This window comes from Abramis brama (genome assembly GCF_963993115.1).
Source record: "Abramis brama genome assembly, chromosome: 1".
NCBI lineage: Eukaryota > Metazoa > Chordata > Actinopteri > Cypriniformes > Leuciscidae > Abramis > Abramis brama.
The window spans coordinates 16,451,202-16,472,842 of NC_139963.1; the positions used below are offsets into that span (position 1 = coordinate 16,451,202).

The 21,641-nt window shown below is 37.7% G+C and overlaps 1 protein-coding gene across 1 annotated transcript in view; it reads left to right on the plus strand.

Annotated features, from left to right (window-relative positions):
- Nucleotides 1–9,248, plus strand: part of fam20ca (FAM20C golgi associated secretory pathway kinase a) — a 74,195-nt gene extending 64,947 nt beyond the window's left edge. The window contains exons 9-10 of the mRNA XM_084130766.1: nt 2,209–2,268; nt 3,183–9,248. Of these exons, the coding sequence (XP_083986892.1) occupies nt 2,209–2,268; nt 3,183–3,447 (325 nt within the window). The 3' untranslated portion in view covers nt 3,448–9,248. The remainder of the gene's footprint in view (nt 1–2,208; nt 2,269–3,182) is intronic.
- Nucleotides 9,249–21,641: the final 12,393 nt, after the last annotated feature.

Below are 21,641 nucleotides of genomic sequence, written 5' to 3' on the forward strand. Positions count from 1 at the left end.
CCTGCATATCATGCATGTGATTTCCCTGAATCCATTGAACATCATACTGGACTTACTGGTATGTTGGAAATTGGCTATTGAGGTTTTTAGCATCTTTACCGTTATGAAAAAGAAGTACACTTTAGCATACTTTTAAAACAAGTATCACTGTAAACCCTAATGCTCAAAATAAATAATTGCGTTGAGTGGAGTAAACTTAAACAAATTAGTTTTAAAAAGTATTTAGAACTTTCTTTTTCTTTTCAGTTCACAAACTTAAATTTAACTGAAACTGGGCTGGGATTTCTACTTCCCAGCATGCTTTGCCATGACACTCAAAACGGAGAGTAAATGCTAAAATAAAGTGTTCTATAATGTGTGTTTTTTGTGTGCAAGATTAATGTTAAGTGTGAGATTTAGTAGTGTTTAATGTTTTGCTATGCTAATTTAGAAGAGTTTCTGTTATTTTGGATTTTTGGGAGGGGTTACAGTACCATCATGGTGACGAGTGGAGCATGAGCTTGGTTTGAGAACAGATATATGTCAAATGTTCCATATTGCCGTTCTCATTCAGCAATAGCTATGCTATTAGCAATTTAGAATTTACTTTATTTAACTAGTTAAAGCTTGGCAAGTTTCCACTACTAAAAATATTTAAGTTGAGATTACATGATAATTTAATTTAAAGTCCCACTGTGGTGAAAATCAACACCATTGCTGAGTATTTTCAGTCTCAAAAACGTGGTTTGAAATCTCTCGTCTTTCTGACGTCACAAACTACCTTGTAACCAATCAGATCAACGTGTGATCGTCAACGAGTGGATCTCTGAGCTGGTGTGAGTGAGTGGAGACGGGGCTCATTTGCATATTGCATATATTGCATAGAACTGCGTATACTAAATGAGGCAAGGGTGTAGAGTTACGTTCAAGGTTTGGTGATCAAAGACGAGTTTTAAGGGATACAATTATTGACTACAGCAGGGGGACTTACTCAAATGTATGAATTAGCTAACTCAAATATTTCAAATTAACAGCAATTAAAATGTATGAGTACAAAATAAAAATCTGCCAGTTCTGCTTAAACTTTGAATTTATTAACTGATTGTAATGTTTTTATAAACTTAATTGCATGATAATTGCAATAGTTGCACTTTTTGTAACCCACTTAAGTAGGACATAATTAATTAATCTTTATATAACTCATAATTACTTCTATTGTTTTTTTTAAATATGGTTAAAGTTACTAACAAGCATTCATGGTGAACTAAAATATACTTTAATGTCATTTTAATTGAAACTTGTATGTATTTAAATATATTTGTAATTACACATTTTTAATGATGAATGCAATTCAGTACATTTAAAATATATTAACTTTAAACTGTCGATAACACACTACCATTAAAATTATAATCAAGTACTCTTTAGTATTCGCTTTAGTATGCTAGTCAACACGTCAAAATAAGTGTACTTCTTTAAAGCATGACAGAAGATTATTAAAATGATTTAAAATGTACTTTTAAATTCAAACTTTTAAAGGTGCAGTGTGTAATATTGACAGCTAGTGGTTGAAATAGGCACTGCAGTCCAAATTCAAAATATTGAAGAGGGTTGTTTCTCCCACCCCCTCCTCCTCAGAATCAATGTTCACACAGGTTGCCAGATAGAGGACATGTAACAGGAATGAGCACAATTGACAATGAATAGTGACGAGCCTTACACTATAAGTTGATGAGTTGATCTATCCGTGTTTTAATATGCCTCTAGTCATAGAGCTTTTTAGATGGATGCCGAGGCTTTTTAGGTCGGGTAGAATCTGCAATCTATGACCTAGTATTTTTACTGGCTTAAAAACTCACATTTTAAAGTAGAATAACTGGCTGTAGCATTGTTTGTTAGAGAAACGAGTATGTGAACTTAGTATGTTCCCTAAATATCTGCAAAAATTGTTTTGTGCTTTAGTACAGTCAAAAAAATACATACAGCACCTTTAATTTGATATATAAAAAAAAAACATTTTTTAAAAGTAAAACAGCCATGAAAGAGTGTTGTCTTTAAACTTAAGTGGCCTTTTATTTTACTAACATTATCTGCAAGTACAGTTTTTGTTTTGTTTTTTTAAGATTTGAAGTACACTACAAGCGCACATTCAAAATAATTAAGGGCACTTCACCATTTAAAAATATCAAATATCAGACATTTGACTTCTGTTTCTTTCTAACCCCTCAGATTTGGAAAGCATTCACATGATGAAATGTCCATCCTGGTCCCGTTGACTCAGTGCTGCAGGTAAGATTGTTTTTCTCCTCTTTGAGACATCTCTTGAATTGAGGCAATAGCTTCCCAACCGAGAGAGTGACTGCAGTGCAGTAATTCACTATAGCACTGACACAAACACATCCTGCTGTCTGCTGTGCTCTGTAGCTGCGGCTATATCCTTTATTGCACATATACATTTATTTCCTGTGGCTGATGTTTTCTTGCTTGAACAATCTGTATAAATGGTTGCAAAAAAAACACTGGCACACCAATTTGCATACTTCTACTATGTACCGTAAGCTGCTATAGACCACTTTGTTGCTAACAATTTGTCACTGTGAGCATGTGGCTAGATTTAATATTCCAAGGGGCCGTTCACACAGAACAGGTTTTTTCATCACACTGCACTACTTTTTCATTGATTTTTTATGTAAACGTGCTAGATGGATGTCTTTGACCTTTTAAAAAGTGCAAAAAAGTTTTAATGAAATGTAATCCAGCTCCATGGCTTTCAGGAAAACTGCAGATTGGCTTTTGACTACAACATGCCCAGTGCATTATGGGTGTTAAAGTTTTCCTACCCATTTGGCAATATTGGCAATATATGTTTTCAGGTAGCACAGATTTAATTTTTTATTAGATTTTTTTGCCTTTCCTGCCGCAAAGTAAAAAAAAAAAAAAAAAAAAAGTTTTATTGAAAGCCCATATTGCCATCTGTGAATTACTTTTAAGTGTACAGCCCTACTTTTGATAAATGAATCCAAATTTTTCCAAATTCCATGACATTCCGCATTAGACTGTAAACTCTTTAAACTTTTTTCTGACTGGATTCTGCAATTCCGTCTGTTTAAAGCTCTACATACTGTACTAAACAAATTAGAATGCTGTAACTTAGTTGTACCTATCTTTCTCTCTCTCACAAACAAACACACACACACACACAGAGTGAAGAGGTCGACGTACCTGCGGCTACAGCTGTTGGCTAAAGAGGAGTTCCAGTTGAGTTCACTAATGGAGGAATCGCTACTGCAGGACCAGCTGGCGCCCATCCTCATCCAGCCCCACCTGGAGGCCATGGACCGTCGTCTGCGCCTGGTGCTCAAGGTGCTGGCCGACTGCGTGGAGAAAGAAGGCTTCTCGTCAGTGGTGGAGAACGACCTGAATGGACAGCCCTCCTCGCACCACCACCAGGCGCACGGAGGGAGGTAGTGAGGCCTGAACCTCGACCCCTGTCAGTCAGTTCCCCACCATGAGCCCCACCGAGGCTTGTGCTCGAGTCACACTCTGAATTCAGTGAATTCCACGACTAGCCACCAATGCCTCTGAGGAGCCAACCTATTCTGTGTGTAGATGCGTGATACGGATGTACAGAGACACAGCTATCAGAGGAACGCTGGGATGAAAGAGATATTTGGTTTCTGGATGGCCAAGGCTGTTGCTCGGAGCTGAAGTACATATTTCTTTTCTGCTGCATCCTGATTTGTTTGACAAGTCATGCTTTTATAATTTAATACATTTTGAGTTGCAGAGTGTACAGAAGACTTTACAGAAGGGACCAAAGTTGGAACAGAGATCTATATATTCATGTACACAACTGTTATTTACTTTGCTCATTTAGGTCTTTGACATAAGGGCACGTAAACGAGCTTTAATGACAGTGCTGCAGTGCAGCGCTACTGTGCAAGGACACTTAGACACATCCTCCTCTGTGCGTTCACAATTCCACATCATTTCCTGCCATCTGAACTAAGCCATCGTTTAAATCTCACATCGTGCCATCAAGCCTTCAGTCATTCGGCACATTATTTAGGGAAATTCAGAGGTGAAGTGTACGCTTCATTTAAGGTTATTCAGTGGTGAAGCACGTGTTTAAACATCTCCATGGAGAAAGAGAGAATGACGCTGATTGGTTGTTCAGGTGTCCTATTCCCGCAGTCAGTGTTTCCCATCTCAGGCCCCATGCTCTCTCTTAATCAGAACCTTAAGGACGAGCTGATGCTATGCTAGCGGAAGTTTATTATGTTGTTAGTCGTACTTCACGCTGCACCTATCTTGTGTCTCATCTGGCAGAGCGGTTTCAGCGGCTGATTATAGAGTAGGGCACAGGCTTGAGGGAATGAAACAAACCAATCGAACATGTAGGGGAACTGACACTGTGTCCCAACTACAACCCTGTTTACACCTGGTATTAAGATGCGTTTTGGTCAATCGGATCACATGCAGACGAGGGAGACGCATTCCTGTTTACACCTGGTGTTTTAATCAGTCTCCTTTTGAGGGGAGGATCTATGGGCAAGGCTTTTTCTAATCTTTCATTCTAATATTGTGCAATTTGCACATGAACGTGAAAGGAGACTAGGGAAAGCGATACAGAGAGCAGCAGCTTTCATTTCTGCTCTGATAGCCTCAAAAATATGCCGACCGCCGAGGGATTGTGTTAGAATCAGGACTGGTAAGACAACATTGTGCTTGTTACATTTTTTCACCTTCAAATAAAGCTAATGATTTCAGACGGCAAAGTTTAAATCCCATCTGGCTCGTGCTCTTCACGAGATTAGACGGTCTTTTGTGGCTGTTCGAACACATTCGACTACATGAGCGTTTACACTACAAAAGCAATCTGGTCCAGTGCGTTTTGGACTACCTTTGGAAATGGTCGAAAGTGGACAAGCTCAAAACGTTTTAGACCCTTTGGCCACTTGTGATCGGATCGACAAAAACAAATCTTAATACCAGGTGTAAAAAGTCCATAATATCAGTTTTTGTCCTAACCAGTTGAGAACACGACATGTGACAAGACATTTTGGTTGGTTTGTGTTTCTTTTGAGTCTGTTTCTTTTAGCGAACTAGCACTGGTCCTAAATCCTGCTCCACATAACTGTGTATTATGCGCTCCATTCACAGTCAAATATAGGTTATTCATATTTGATATCTCTGATCTCTGATTCTCCTGTTAGTTTTGCAGGTGTTGCATTGTCTATAAAGATGTGTCCTAGAAATAAAATTGGGGAGGTTACATGATGATACGCAGTGCAAGCATTTGCTGTCCTGCGATCGTTGACAGAGATGATCAATCATAGTGTTTTACATAGTGTTTCCTGAGAACCTGGGAACTTTGACTCGTTAATGCATTTTAGTAAGTTATAATTGAATGTTTAGCATTAACTGTGTGCATCTCCCTGTGTGCCACCATGCTTGTGTGATCATACACCCATATCTATGTGCACAAAGTTAGAAGTTGGAAGAGCCGTTCTATTGCACTTTTCCAAGTAAGACATTGGAATATTTGACTTTGCAGGTTAAAGGGAATTCATAAATGTTCTGGGGTCGGATTCACAAAATTGTTTTTAAGAAAGAAGGAATTTCTTAACCCCTTCACCGTCAGCATTTACTAAAAAAGTTGCCAGCCAGCACATTTCAAACAAAAAGCTGAGAAAAGTGCATTTTTACATAGTTTATGTAGATCTTCTTCTTCGCTTGTTTTTGGATCCGGAGATGCTGTACTATTTGAGAAGATCCATAACGTCGCACCCTACCTTATAACAGTGAAAAACTCATCAATGGTGGGGAAAGAATTCTAAGAAGTTTGTAAGATTGTTTCTAAGTGCAATTCTAAAAAAAATCCTTAGAAGTTCTCAATTATTTTCTTTTTCTTTTATTTTTTCTTAAGAAAACCACAGGCTTTGATGTTATCTGACTGTATACCGGTTATTACCGAAGATTTGCTGATCAACTCTATGAAAAACGACTGGTTTGACGGAAGTTTAGCAGTCTGCATTGCAATTTTTAATGTGACATGTATTTTAAAAAGAGACTGTCTCAAGATAGAGCCGTCTGCTTCATTCATTCGTACTCTCTCTTGAGTGAACGCATCCTGTGAATGGCATTGACTGAATTTTCCGGCTTTCCGTGTCTTCACTGTTATACGGTAGGGGGCGCTATTACACATCTTCTGAAAAAGTACTGAATGATTGTAAGCAGATGCATTATGTAAAATAATGCAATCATCAACATTAAACAGCATATAAATCAAAACTGCTGTTGCTGCTGATGTTACCGAATGAATGAAATGTCGACCCAGGACGAGGTATAGCACTGTGAAGCTTTAGGGGTGTTGATGGACTCGATCTACTCCATCTATGTTTTGATCATCGTTCTGAATCCGATCTGGATGTAGTCTTTGACAAAAACGCAATTTTCTCAGCTTTTTGCTCAAAAGGTTACTTTTTTCATGAAACTTATCCACATTCAAATGTTGATTAAAAAAAAGACTGCATGAAGCTAGATTTTCTTTTTTTTAAAGCAGAGGCTCTGTTCTTTCTTTTGATACATTGCATGTTCAGTTATTTATACAGCAAAATATTCTGGGGGGCCATAACATTTTTGTGAAAATTATCAAAGACTGTATGTTGGCGTTGGCTGGCAACGTTTTTCAAAAATGCTGGCAGGGAAAGAGTTAACTTTCAGAGGTTATTTACAATGATTTATAAGAAGAGTTTTATATTAAGGAATTCAGATTCTTCAAGTTTTCTCTTTAGAACAATCTTAAGAAAAACGAAGAACACTCTTAAAGGGACACTTCACCCATTTGCATTAAGCTTTGTATTGTTAGAAACCCAGTCATATATTATAATAAACGTGGATTTTTCATTCATTTTTCCCTGAGATGGGAGAAATAAGGATTTAAGTGTTTTACTTCCTGCTTATTATGACGTAAAAATCATCATTTTGCGTCATAATAAGCAGGAAGTCACATTTCATTGAAAAATGTAGAGACTACAAACACTGGCTCCTCATTATTCCAGGGGGAGGGACCCGCTCACGCTACAGGCCTATTACAGATCAGTGGGTGGGACTTCACTTTCTGAAACTGAAAGCAATATCCTCCATCTTGTTTGGAAGCTAAGCTAACAGGCGCTGTGGAGACAGATGTGAAGATATGACAATAGCGGAGGAGAGTGCTCAATATGATATAGAGGAAGAGGATTTCGGAAGTCTGATGCTTGAATCAGGTGTTTGTGGCTACCTTTACAAGTCGCATAGCGAAGAGCAGCCGAGGCAGAAGACCTGCCTGTCGCGGACGAGAAGCCCAGACTGGCTCGAGCTGGGGGCGGACTGGTGGCGCCGGTGATCTCACACCTCTCGTTTCAATCTAACTGAATTCATTCCGATTGGTGAATCTGACTGTAGTGTTTACATGAACGCTAAACAAGTGATCGGTTGATGTGCGCTTTACCCTTGCTAAGAAAATTTCCGCTCCTCCGTGAGAGATGCGAGACCCGGCGCGTCTCAGTAATGACGCCACCGGCCTCGCGCCGTTCTCCCGCGGCCGTCAGCCTCGTCCTGCTCGCCACAGTAAACATGATGAATGGCGACTGTAGAACGCAAAAGCCGAATCCCGGACATTTTGGGTCTCTAAATCCCTGGCAAACTCATCACTTACTGAGGCTAGCCTTGTTGTTTTCAACTGTGCTCTCTAACCGGTAGGCGTGGCCTCCTAAGGCAGCGAAGCAAGTGCATTCTGGGAGTTGTTGTCTTTCATCCACATAAGCCAAAAATACATTTTCTGGCTTTTCTCAGTCTAGAAAGCTCCAAATTCAAAAATTTCTCCACATTTCTTCTACTTAAATGACCTATTTTAAATACACATTCATCTTCCCAGAGGTGAAGTATCCCTTTAAACAGGCTCTATGTAGAATTCAGAAACTCTTGTGATGAGCGACACCGGTGGCCGTTAAGTGAACTGCAGCAACTTATTGCTCATGCTGGCACTCGTGCACAAGTAACGTACAAGAGACTGAACGTGATTAAAGGCCCCGATATTCTCACAGCAAAGTTATTTTTCAATTTCATGTGTCATTGAACGGTAGAGAGGCTCTCGGGAGCATGTAAACGTCACATCCTTTTGGATTTTCCCGGGAAAAACGACCCGAGTCCGAAGGTTTTCATAGACAACGTAGGAAGTCGGGGAAGGTCTCTTTTTTTACATTTCGTTACAAGCTGTTCACACAGTGGCAATAAGAAAGAGATTAAAACATGAAAATTCTGACATAAAGCCCCTTTAAAAGAAGCGTTTATGGGAGCACAAAATTGTCTGTTTTGTGAATCTGGCCCCTGAATAACAAATTACTTGCTGCTGGAAAGTGGTTAGGACATGGTGTAATGGTGATAGATCATTTTATTTTTCAGCATTAGTCACATATTTTCAGCATAAACGTTACTATTGCATTGCTCTGTATAAAACAAGTTTTCAGTGCTCACTTATTTTGTATTGTGTAAACTACAGCCAAAAAGGCAATAGAGTGCCTTTAATCTTTCTAGCAGTGGTAATCGCCACTTCCAGTCTCATTCATTCACTCATATTCATGCCATAACATTGTAAAGACATTTTAGTTAGTCTCTAAATGAAACCTTTTTAGTCAGTCATGTGTGTTGTATGTTAAAAGCTCACATTGCTATATTTATTAAGAGAGAGTGCATTTGTGAGGAAATCTTGTGGGGTTTTAGGTCATATTTTGTATTTGAGATTATTTGCGTGCTTTAAATGAAGTCCCTGTTCCTGACAGACATTATAAAGATGATCTGATAATCTGACTGCTGACAGTACGGCTGAATCTTTTAAGAGGGGCCACGTGTGTTTTGTGTTTAACCCCAGTGCCTGTGCAATGCTCAAGAAACTTGAATGTTTTGGGATTATTCACAAACTGACCTTTTAGTGGCCCATGGCCTGGTTTCAGACGTGTTTTTTCTTTTCTTTTCTAGTGGGCAGTGAGGAATTATGGGATGGTCAAGGCTTCTATTAGCCAAACAGAATCAAAAAAAGTTCCCAATACTCTCAGTGTCTCTGTAAATATCTGTACGATAAATACGATACGTTGATCCAAGAGGCTGTTTTTGGAGCAAAAAAATAATAATGCATCAGTTTTCTTTTCATCTCGTAAGCATTGTTACTGTGAAGATCTGTTTGCAAAATGATAAAAGTGTGCAATAAATCAAGCTATGTTGTTGAACTCTTTTATGTGTAAAACGCAAAGCAAATACAGATTGTGAAAGATCAAAAACTTAAATAAATGTTCCGGGTTCAATACAGGTAAAGCCACGTCACATGCTGTGACTTCTCAATCTTTTATTGGTCACACATCTTCTCGTGATGCGAATTCACAGGTCAGAGTTCACCTAATTAGAACTTTGGAATGCAGAGAAATTTGCATGTGCGTTCGTTTCCGGTCATTCGTATGGCTATGAATGGAAGTGTAGTGTGACTGTCCCTTTAAAGGGCAAGACGGCATGAAGGTATTAAGCATGCATGAAGTATGAATATTTTTGTTGAAGTGCATCTATTATTCTGTAATTATTTCTTAAAAGTATATTTTTAAAACTGTACTTGCAGATAATATAATGCTAACAAAATAAAAGGCCGCTTAAGTGCACTTAAAGAGAGCACACTTTTAAGATTGTTTCTTAACACACTTAAGTAGACTTTTAAAACGTGCACTTTATAATGTCAAATTAAAAGTTTTTCTTTAAAGTACATTTTGAATCAGTATGTTTTAATCTTTTGCCATGTTTTAAAGTGCACTTATTTTGATGTATTGACTTACATACTTGTAAAGTAAATGATTATAATTTTAACTGGAGTGTATTACTACATTACAAGGTAATATATTGTAAATTTATTAAAGTGCAACTTCATCATTGCAAATTAATTGTGTACTTACAAATGGATTTAAATACATGTTGAAATGACATTCAAATTTAATTTAATGCTTGTCAGTTTACATTCAGCAGTAACTTTAACCACATTTCATTCAAAGACAATAGAAGTAAATTACATATAAATGTACTTAAGTCAGTCAAAAAGCACTCAACTCATTGCATTTAATATAAATGTAACCTTAAGTACATTTTCATTTAATTGTAAACAACATGCTAACTGTGTCTGAAGAAAAAAAAAACATTTCATTCAGTTCACACTTATATTCTTTTAAAAGTAGCCTATATTATTTCTGTAATTACTCTTTTTAAGAGTATGCTAAAGTGTACTTCTTTTTCACAAAGGGTTAAAGACAAAACTGTTATACTTGGACTTTTTCTGTGTTTGAACAGTCCCTTTCTGATATCCTTGGGCATATCATGCAAGTTCATCTCAGGACTTTTTTTTAAAAAAAGTCCTGAGATGAACTTGCATGATATGCCCAAGGATATCTATTTACAATGGAAGTCTATGGAGCAAATAAAATTACACTACAATTGTAGTGTAATTTTATTTGCTCCATAGACTTCCATTGTAAATGCATTATGATAAATACATTTTTGTTTGTTTTTACAAACAGAGGGACTAACTGAGAGTGTAACTTGTATGTGGTACTAGAGCTTAAAGATATATCAGCTCTGTGCTTCTTCAGATATGTGCGGCTGCTCTCTTACTCTGACATTCTGCCAGGTCTTTTTCAGACATACATTTAGAGCCGATACATAATACCCCTCTAATCCGTAAACCCTCTATCTCTCACACCCATATCCCGCGTTTTTTCACTTCTATTGCGTTATAATCGTTCACATGCAGAGGCAGATACAGGACATGCAGGAATGTCACTGTGACCTTAAAGTAAAAACCTTCCTGTCAGCACCAGAGATGAAGTTCAAGTCTGCAATTACATCAGTTGGTGTCTGTCACCATTTAATAAAGAACTAAAGGGACTTTTTTATAAATGTCAAAAGAAAAAAGCATGAAATATCTCCAGCACACTACATCCCACTAAGCAAAATGATGTCCGAAAGACGTCTTTTCAATGTCTTTGTTACAAAAATCGGACGTTGAAATGACGTCCACTGAGGAGCCAGAATGAAAGTTTTTATGACGTCTTTTTTTGACGTGTTCTGCACGTCCAATATAGACGTTCATCGAACCTTCATACAAGGTTAAAACTAGTTCAGATGTGGCCATTGTGGACATATTTCAACATCATTTAAGGTCTCATTTAGACATAATTACTTTGACTATTGCTGTCAGATGATCTTAGTGAGAATTAACAGAGGTTTAGATGTTGATATTTGTTTAATTTGAAGTGTCACCATTGTGGTGATCAGTGTTTGGTTTAGTTGGGCTCTTGGTCCCCGTTCCTTTTACTTTAACTTTTCTATGGCTGCTGTAACAGTGTGTTTGTGTAACACAATTGTTGTGGCAGCCTAGAAAAAGTTTGAGGTGTTATCAGCTCAATGTTGATGATGACATAATCATCACAAAATGGGCCTTTAATACTGTGTTTAAAGTTTTGTGTTTATATTTGGCATTAATAACCACCAACTTTGTGGAACTGCATTATTGGTGCCAAAAGCATTAAAATTATCACTTATTTGAAGGTGTATAAAAAGCATGTGCACATGATATTTTGAGCAAGTGTATCACGTAGTCACACACAGACATCAATATTTTGGATATGAATCACAACAATGGTGACAATCAAAACAAAAAAGCTTGGGAATTAAGGATGAGTTTTGTACTATGAAAGCTACCCATCATGCATTGCAGCATGAAGCTTTTTTTTTAAATTGTCACCATTGTTGTGAATCATATGCACAATCTTGATGTCTGTGTGTGACTATATGATACATTTGCTCAAAACATCATGTGCACATGCTTTTTATACACCTTCAAATAAGTGATAATTTTAATGCTTTTGGCACCAATAATGCAGTTCCACAAAGTTGGTGGTTATTAATGCCAAATATAAACACAAAACTTTAAACACAATATTAGATGCCCATTTTGTGATGATTATGTCATCATCAACATTGAGCTGATAACAACTCATACTTTTTCTAGGCTGCCACAACAATTGTGTTACACAAACACACTGTTACAGCAGCCAATGAAAAGTTAAAGTAAAAGGAACGGGGACCAAGAGCCCAACTAAACCAAACACTGATCACCACAATGGTGACACTTCAAATTAAACAAATATCAACATCTAAACCTCTGTTAATTCTCACTAAGATCATCTGACAGCAATAGTCAAAGTAATTATGTCTAAATGAGACCATAAATGATGTTGAAATATGTCCACAATGGCCACATCTGAACTAGTTTTAAACTTGTACGAAGGTTCGATGAACGTCTATATTGGACGTGCAGAACACGTCAAAAAAAGACGTCATAAAAACTTTCATTCTGGCTCCTCAGTGGACGTCATTTCAACGTCCGATTTTTGTAACAAAGACATTGAAAAGACGTCTTTCGGACATCATTTTGCTTAGTGGGATTTAACCCATTTTTTTTTTTAATTATATGGAGGTCAATGAAGACCATCAGCTGTACCATTCTTAAAAATATCTTATTTTGTGTTCAGCAGAAGAAAGAAATTCATACAGGTTTGGAACAACTTGAGGGTGAGTAAATGATGCCAGAATGTAAATTTTTAGGTGAACTATCCCTTTAATGTTACGCTTACACGACAACGATGCACTTTTTCGCGTACAGGCGACAACGTCAAATGATCCCTGTTCCCACGGACCCGCGAAAATGAGTAAAAACGCTGTTTTATTCATGCCAGGCCAGTAGTTGGCGATGTCAATTTGTAAAGAAACACTACGCGCCTATAGACTGAACACATAATACGCATATGAAAGACGCCACTTTTTCCACAAATTCACGTTTTTGTAGTTTACACGAAGACGAAAACAGTATCATATTCAAAAACTTCAAACTTTAAAACCCGTTTGCATTTTCAGGTCCCCAAAACACTGTTGTCGTGCAAATGAACAGCCAGAACGCATAAAAAGTTTTCAGTTTTTAGTTGAAAACTGTTGTGTAAACGGACCCTAAGATGTATATTTGAATTTCCATCCATTTAGATGAATTTTAATACAAACTAATTGCGTAGTGTATTTGCCAGTCATACATAAACGAATAGTGTTGGGGAAAGTTACTTTTTTAATGCATTGTAATAGCGCGTTACTCCCTAAAAAAAGTAACTAATTGTGTTTTCTGGAATAATGTGTTACGTTACTTTTGCGTTACATTTTCTCACCTGGGCTGGCTTACTTGTTTTGTTTTGTTTTTGTTACAAAAAAGGTTCTATTTTTGGCAAATGTTAAGGACCTTTCACACCAAAAGTGAAATGAACAAGCCTCAGGCTGAAGGAAATGCAAATTCACACCTGTACAGTAGAGGGCGCCGATCATACAAACCTTTCTACTGTTCTGGATCACAGAAGATTAGGATGCAGGAGAAGAAAATTCAACACACTTACTTCAACAATATGAAATGCAAATATGGTGTTTAACTAAAGTCAGTTTTGCTTATGGTTGAATTGGATCATCAAAGATCATTAAATAAAGTGAGATTAAATACATCAAGTATATTTTTGTTATGTAAAGTCCCCCTGTGGTGAAAATCCAGATTTTAATGTTGTTTATATGTGCTGTTTTTAATATGCTTTAAGACAAACCATGTGCAAATTCATAAGTCGACACCATTGCTGAGTATTTTCTCCTTAAAACTGCAGTGAACCAAAGACAGTCTCAAAAACACGGTTTGAAATCGCTGGTGTTTCTGACGTCACAAACTACCTTGTAACCAATCAGATCAAAGTGTGATCGTCAACGATCACAAAACACAGTTTGGAAAATGGATTCATGATGTACTTGCTTATATCAATTTTGTTAATTTTGAACACAAAAAAAGTTACGGACTGCAGCTTTAAAACAGCTTAGAATCAGCACAAATCTGTTCATTGTAAAATGATTCAGTCGTAAAGTATGAACACTGTGGAGCAAGCAAGATTCATTAGTTTAAATTGTAAGAGATTGAAAAAATTGGATTGATTGATGGTAATAACCCTGGTTATGGTGTTCAGTTTATTAGCACAATTACAGAAATCTTGTCTGTTTCATTAATGCATGATTGACAAATATGCAATTCAAATATATAAATCTAAAATGTAGGCCTCTATCGGCTGGTTTCCCAGACTAAACTGCATGTTCGAGGTGTTTTCAAACTGAAAGTAACTTGCACTGACGCATCTTAAAATAAATCAGTGCCATTGTTTTGTCTCAAGATTCACACAAGTAATGTTTTTTTTTTTTTTTTTTTTTTGCACGTTTATAAAAGCTACTTAAATGTCCTAATTGAACTAAGACCCTAACTAATCTAAGCCCTGCCTGTGAAACTAGGCCTACATGTAAGTGTATCAGAAGCAGCCAGCAGGACGTGCAATTTATTACTTGACCACTGGATGGCAGCAACTACCAAGTAATGTCCCTGAAATGCTGTGTTACCGTAGCACACAATTACTTGATGCACAATGCTATAGGATGCAATGTGAAAATGACAGGCTTTCCTCTCACTGCTTTACATTAAAGCGCCCGCAGATGCTGTTGTTTAGGTATTCCTTCATAAAGCCAACTCATCCTCAGCCTTTCATGTGAGGAGTAGCCTACAAGTGGGAGGTGTTTCATGTCGTGAAACGGATCCTTGTAGCCTAAACCCGCGTCCCGCTGAACGGATTAGACGACATGATGACGGAAGAGAAAACTGTAGTCTCCAGGCAACAGCTTGTGGCGCACTGAGGCAATATCTCATGTAAACAAAACTGAGATGTCGATGTTGCATTCATCCCCTATTGCCTAACAGCAGGTTGCATTTCAAAGGGGGAAAAGCCTTTTTCACATTTCCTCTGAAATTAAAAAGCTCTACCTGCAATATCCAAACTCTCAAAGCTGATATTTCGCACAGAAGGGCGTACTGAAAGAGACTTGCATTAGATTTCAACTTAGCCATTTAGGGTTGAAATTGAAATGTCTCTATCGACACGTCATTCATAAAGGTCATTAGCAATATGCGGCCCTGCTCACCCTATAATTGCATTTTCCAATATAAGATCTAAATTACTTTTGCAGGGCAGCGAATTTGAATTTCCCTGTCTAGTAGACTACAGATTAAATTTCACAAGGAGAGTTATTTTGAAGAGTTTAGTGAATTTAGTACGAATGGGATTTGAGGGGTCTGATTTGGAGCCCGCATGCCGTGACAGTGAGAGATTAATATACAAATTATGTAAACAGGTCATGCATATTCATCAGACAGACAGGTGGCTTGATTGTGTAGCGTTTGATTAATATTACTTATGAGCTACATTTACATGTGTCATCAGCCCCAAGGGGGAATTTGCAAGCAATTGAAAATTTATAGTTCTATTTATTCAAATCTAAGAACTGCATTTTTTCTTTCTTTTGTAGAGTTCACACTTTGAGTCAGGATTTACAGTATAATGCTTATGCAAATGAGTAATTCATAAGTATATAAAGTCACCATGAAATCAAAATTGACCATTCTTATTTGTTTACAGAATATTGCAGTGTTTTTTTATAAATGATTTATCCGTTTATCCATTTATATATATATATATATATATATACACACACTCACCTAAAGGATTATTAGGAACACCTGTTCAATTTCTCATTAATGCAATTATCTAATCAACCAATCACATGGCAGTTGCTTCAATGCATTTAGGGGTGTGGTCCTGGTCAAGACAATGTCCTGAACTCCAAACTGAATGTCAGAATGGCAAAGAAAGGTGATTTAAGCAATTTTGTTCGTGGCATGGTTGTTGGTGCCAGACGGGCCGGTCTGAGTATTTCACAATCTGCTCAGTTACTGGGATTTTCACGCACAACCATTTCTAGGGTTTACAAAGAATGGTGTGAAAAGGGAAAAACATCCAGTATGCGGCAGTCCTGTGGGCGAAAATGCCTTGTTGATGCTAGAGGTCAGAGGAGAATGGGCCGACTGATTCAAGCTGATAGAAGAGCAACTTTGACTGAAATAACCACTCGTTACAACCGAGGTACACTGTATGCAGCAAAGCATTTGTGAAGCCACAACACGCACAACCTTGAGGCGGATGGGCTACAACAGCAGAAGACCCCATCGGGTACCACTCATCTCCACTACAAATAGGAAAAAGAGGCTACAATTTGCACGAGCTCACCAAAATTGGACAGTTGAAGACTGGAAAAATGTTGCCTGGTCTGATGAGTCTCGATTTCTGTTGAGACATTCAGATGGTAGAGTCAGAATTTGGCGTAAACAGAATGAGAACATGGATCCATCATGCCTTGTTACCACTGTGCAGGCTGGTGGTGGTGGTGTAATGGTGTGGGGGATGTTTTCTTGGCACACTTTAGGCCCCTTAGTGCCAATTGGGCATCGTTTAAATGCCACGGCCTACCTGAGCATTGTTTCCTCCTCTGATGGCTACTTCCAGCAGGATAATGCACCATGTCACAAAGCTCGAATCATTTCAAATTGGTTTCTTGAACATGACAATGAGTTCACTGTACTAAAATGGCCCCCACAGTCACCAGATCTCAACCCAATAGAGCATCTTTGGGATGTGGTGGAACGGGAGCTTCGTGCCCTGGATGTGCATCCCGCAAATCTCCATCAACTGAAAGATGCTATCCTATCAATATGGGCCAACATTTCTAAAGAATGCTTTCAGCACCTTGTTGAATCAATGCCACGTAGAATTAAGGCAGTTCTGAAGGCGAAAGGGGGTCAAACACAGTATTAGTATGGTGTTCCTAATAATCATTTAGGTGGGTGTATATAGGCTATATATATGTGCCCTCGTAATCTTTAATCAAAATAAATCCCCTCCCTCTTGCAGCTCATCTCTTCTCCTCTTCTCTGATGATGTGTTTACTGGCGTGAGGGCGGGGCAACCTGTCACTCACATGAGATCAGCCAATAGCAAACCACAACCATCCAATCAACATGGACAAAATCAAGCCCCGTCCTACATTTTTCTTGTTTAAAGGGACAATGTGTAGTTTTTTAGGTATTTTATTATCTAAAATCAATATTTTTATTCTTAAATATGTCCTCAATGGTGTACAAATACCTCTGCCAATGATCTGACTTATCCTCGTAAACGAAGAATTTATCTTTATATGCATGGGACGGGTAGGTCCACGGAGGCTTCCATGTAGTTCCGCCATCTTGAAAAACTATAATAGTAGAGAGGGACAAAAAGTACTAGGCCAACGCGTTTTCGTTCAGAGCCAGTGTCACGTGACTGAAGCCAGCCGAAACGGAGGAGCAGAGCAGTGAGAGGCGCTTGGCAAGTTTAAAAGGCTGCACTGTACGGTTATTTATAATGGAGGACCATACATGCTGAGTCACAGGATAAGGAGTCCTCGTCGTCGAAAAAGTCCAAAATAGACCGTAAAAGGAAACGTGACCGGAGATTACAAAAAACAAGGGTTAATGTCGGGATAGCTTTTTCCAGGTGGAAAGAGCTAATGCAGCAGAAAGCTTTCAAAAGAGACGCTGAAGTTGCCTGCTTTCTTCTCGACAGGTAAGTCAATGTTACGGTCTTAATTACAAGCTTTTTTTCATTGCTTGGTTGTGTACTTAAATATATAGACAGACAGTAGAACTCGATGAAGTGCTATTAGAAGACATCCTGTCATAGCTTTTTGGTACATAACGGCTACCGTAGATGCAACACGCATTTGAAAAAGCGAGGCGCTGGAGAGCACTATTCGTTTGAATGCAAAATACAATTTCAACACTAGATGGGAGAAATTCCTACACAATGTCCCTTTAAGAAGTCGTTTCATTCATACGTCACAATAGGGAAGAAAACACTATCTAGTAGTTACTATTACTTTAAGAACACATGCATTTGTTTGGCCCTAATTAGCCTGTTTACACAGTGTTTATACAATACTGGCTAAATTATTATTAAATTATTATTTTAAAGTCAATTAAAAATGGTCCAAACTACCAATATATTATTATTCCTGATTAAAAGAAACTAATTCAGCTATGTCTAATTATTCAAAAACCATTTGTCACTAATAATTGTCATGGTTGAGACTCTCAATACTGAAAGCCAAATGGAAGTTAATTATGACTAATTAGTCAATTAGTTAATGCTTAAATTATTGCTTTTATTAATAGTACTGCTTTACAGTACACTAATTACAAGTTCAGTCCCCCCTGCAAACATGCCCCTGCGGGGCCCATGCTGGCTTTTTGCAGGCACAGTGGGCTAGGGCCAGCCCACACCAAACCTAAACAGGCCCAGTGTGGGCTTGCCCAGGCGAGGCCCACAGCTTTGGGCTCACCGCGGGCTAACTGTGAGCAGCCCACACTAGCGGGCTGCCCACATTAAGCCCATGATGGCCCATTGTGGGCCAGCCCGTTCGGGCCCAGAGCAGCTTTTGTACCTTTGGGCCCATGCAGGTTTTGTTTAGGTAGCCCACTTTCATTACGTTTTGGCTGCTTTTTAAAATTGAATGTGAAATTCAATAAGACCTTCCATTTATAACTCTGCTCAGCAGGAAGAAAAAGAAAAAATCCATTATTTGCATTGGATTGTGTCTACAAGACAACGCATTATCCCTTAAAAACTCTAAGAACAAATCTTACTTTAAAAAGCCTATTTATTTTTACTGGATATGATGTTTGTAATGTAATTCAAAATTAACAGTGTACGATGCAATTGGTGGTAAAAATCTGGCTGCCTTATAATTTTAAAAAAAATCTACCAACCTAGTTCATTTTTAATCCTGCGTATCAGGAATAAAACAATAGGCTTTTAATTTATTTGAGAAGGTCAAAATGTAAAGTTATTGATGGTACAGAGATATGAAGAAGAATAATTAATAATAATTAATAGGCTATAATTTGTCTAATGAAATATCTATTTAAGTATCTATTTTTCTATCCTTAACTCGGCATTACAGTTTAAATTACATTAAATAAAAGATTAATAAATGCGTGTTAAAAGTATCCAATTCCGTGCATGCGTCGAACATCAACTACGTATTTGACTAATCAACGTCATCGCGCTACAGGCTGCAGTCGTCACTTGCCGCCCACCCACCCAAATCTCACTCCAAGTTAAACTCAAAAGTATACAAAAAAATAACTTTTAAAAATAACACATTTAATGGTGAATTGTTAATTTGCATACTCGAGCAGTAACTGCACTACATGTACATATTCACAGGAATGATTATTGTAAACAAGATTTAATTTTGATTTATTTATTTACCTACCCATCTCTCTCTCTCGCACACACACACACTAACCCGACCCCTAAACCTACCCATCTCTCTCACACACACACACACTAACTCGACCCCTAAACCTACCCCCTCTCTCTCACTCACTCACACACACACACACACACACTAACCCGACCCCTAAACCTACCCATCACACACATACACACAAGTCAAGCGTTTTTTGTCTATAAAACGCCGATAGCAGGCCGGGTGAAACCCGTAGTTGTTGGGACATGAGACCGGTTTGTCCAGGAGGGCAACATGTTTATTAGCAATAGCTAACGTTAGCTCCGTAGTGTCCGACGTTTTGAGCCATTCCTACGCACACTGCTTGATTTTTTTTCCCCATCGGACTTCAGTAAAGGGCTGCGGACCTTTCCCACCATCTTTTCCGCTTCTATCAGATGAAGATGCGCTACTTACGTCCTCCTCCATGTTTACATGTGCGTAGTGATATTGGCTTGATTTCGGCTGTGACTTAGGCTACTTACATTTTCGATGCTGATTGGTTGAAAATCTAGCTCAACAGTTTTATATGTCTCAATACGCAGTCAATATAGTGCGCCAATAAATTACAATTTCTCATTAACTGCAGGATAATGCGTGGAGAACTTTTTGCTTGGATACCTTTTATTAACGTTGAACATATTGAGCAAAAGAAAAATTAGTGCCCCGTTTGTCGGAACGAACCCCTATTTCTAGGCATCTTTTAGGCTACCGACAGCGGCCTAATTGTGAATAATGACTTGATCAAGTCAGTCTCCTTACACTCTCAATATAACTGTACGTCCACATACTTTACATTAAACTTAAAACACATTGATTTTATACTTAAATACTGTCCGTTTTTTTCCATTTGTGATCCAACAACTTGATTCTCAATGACTCCTGGGTTTGGTTCATTCCCTCATAAAAGACATTAAGTACGCAGTCTTTTACCTTTGTCTTTTTTTCTTGATTTTCACGTTTTTGTTTCGGTAACACTTTAGAATACTGTATCTTACTTACTGCATAACTAATAAGGGATTATTGAAGAAATAATAGGTAATTTTTCACTTGAACCTTGAACCTTAATTAGTAGATAATTAATAGTAGTTCTTCAGGATATATGACATAATTCATTAGTTATTGATTAACTAACTGATACTTAACACAATCATAAAATTCTATTACATACTGATTAGTTAACACATCTTCCTTAGTAGTTAACAGTAGTGAAGAAGTAGTTAATGAAGAATTACCTATTAGTTCTTCAATAATTCCTTATTAGTTATGCAGTAAGTAAGATACAGTATTCTAAAGTGTTACCTTTGTTTCAAATCAGTTTAGATCACTTTAACTAGTTACCTATTAATGACAGACCATTATTCTGAAGTGTTACAGAAATGTCACAGGTAACATTTCGCATGAAGTCAGTTCAGTGACAGCAGGACTGGTCTGATGTGAGGTGGGATTTTCAGAGGATGAGCGAGTAAATGTGTTTTCATCTGACCTTCTATGAGAGATGATAGAGAACATGACACTCACTGGGCCAGAGATTACCAGAAAGAATTATATTCAATAACATACTGTAAAAAAATTATATGATCAATAAGTTATGACAACATATGTTTTTACATTCCTTTAACTCATCAAAATAGGTTAAGCAATTTTCAACTTTTTTGTTAGATTTAGCTCCAAAAAAAAAATTCTAAGTCAGTTTATTGAAATTTAAGTTGATATGACTTAAACATCCAGGTTCCCAGACAGCAACATAGTGTCGGCCCAGATCCGGGCCACATCTGGTACATGTGGATTCAACTTGTACCGGATCTGGGCCGACACTATGTTACTGTCTGGGTTGTACGGGTTGTACTGTACTTAAAAAATTTAAGGCAGCAACTTTTTTTAGTATATATCAGTATACCTATTTTCTCACTGCACAGTACAAATTAAAATGCTCTTTCTTGAGATTTGGAGAAGGTAATAAATAATGATAAATAATTAAAAGGCAGACCTTTGTTGAAGAGAAAAAGTTCAATGCGAGTAACACTCAATGCGAGCGAGTAGCACTTTTATCTATTTTTATTTTTTTTTATCTTAACTTTTGTTTCACATCTTTACAGAACCTGGAGGCTACAGAGATGGAAATAATCATATAAAGCAGAGGTGTTTGTGTTACTTTTGCTCAAGTTTTTATTTGGCTAAAAGTAATAATGATTTTAAAATACAGTAGGCCTATCCATGACACTAAAGCAGCCAATATTTAGCCTTAGTGGTTTTCTTGTGATTTGTAGCACTTGCCCTGTATCTCCACTAGATGGCGACAGAAATCA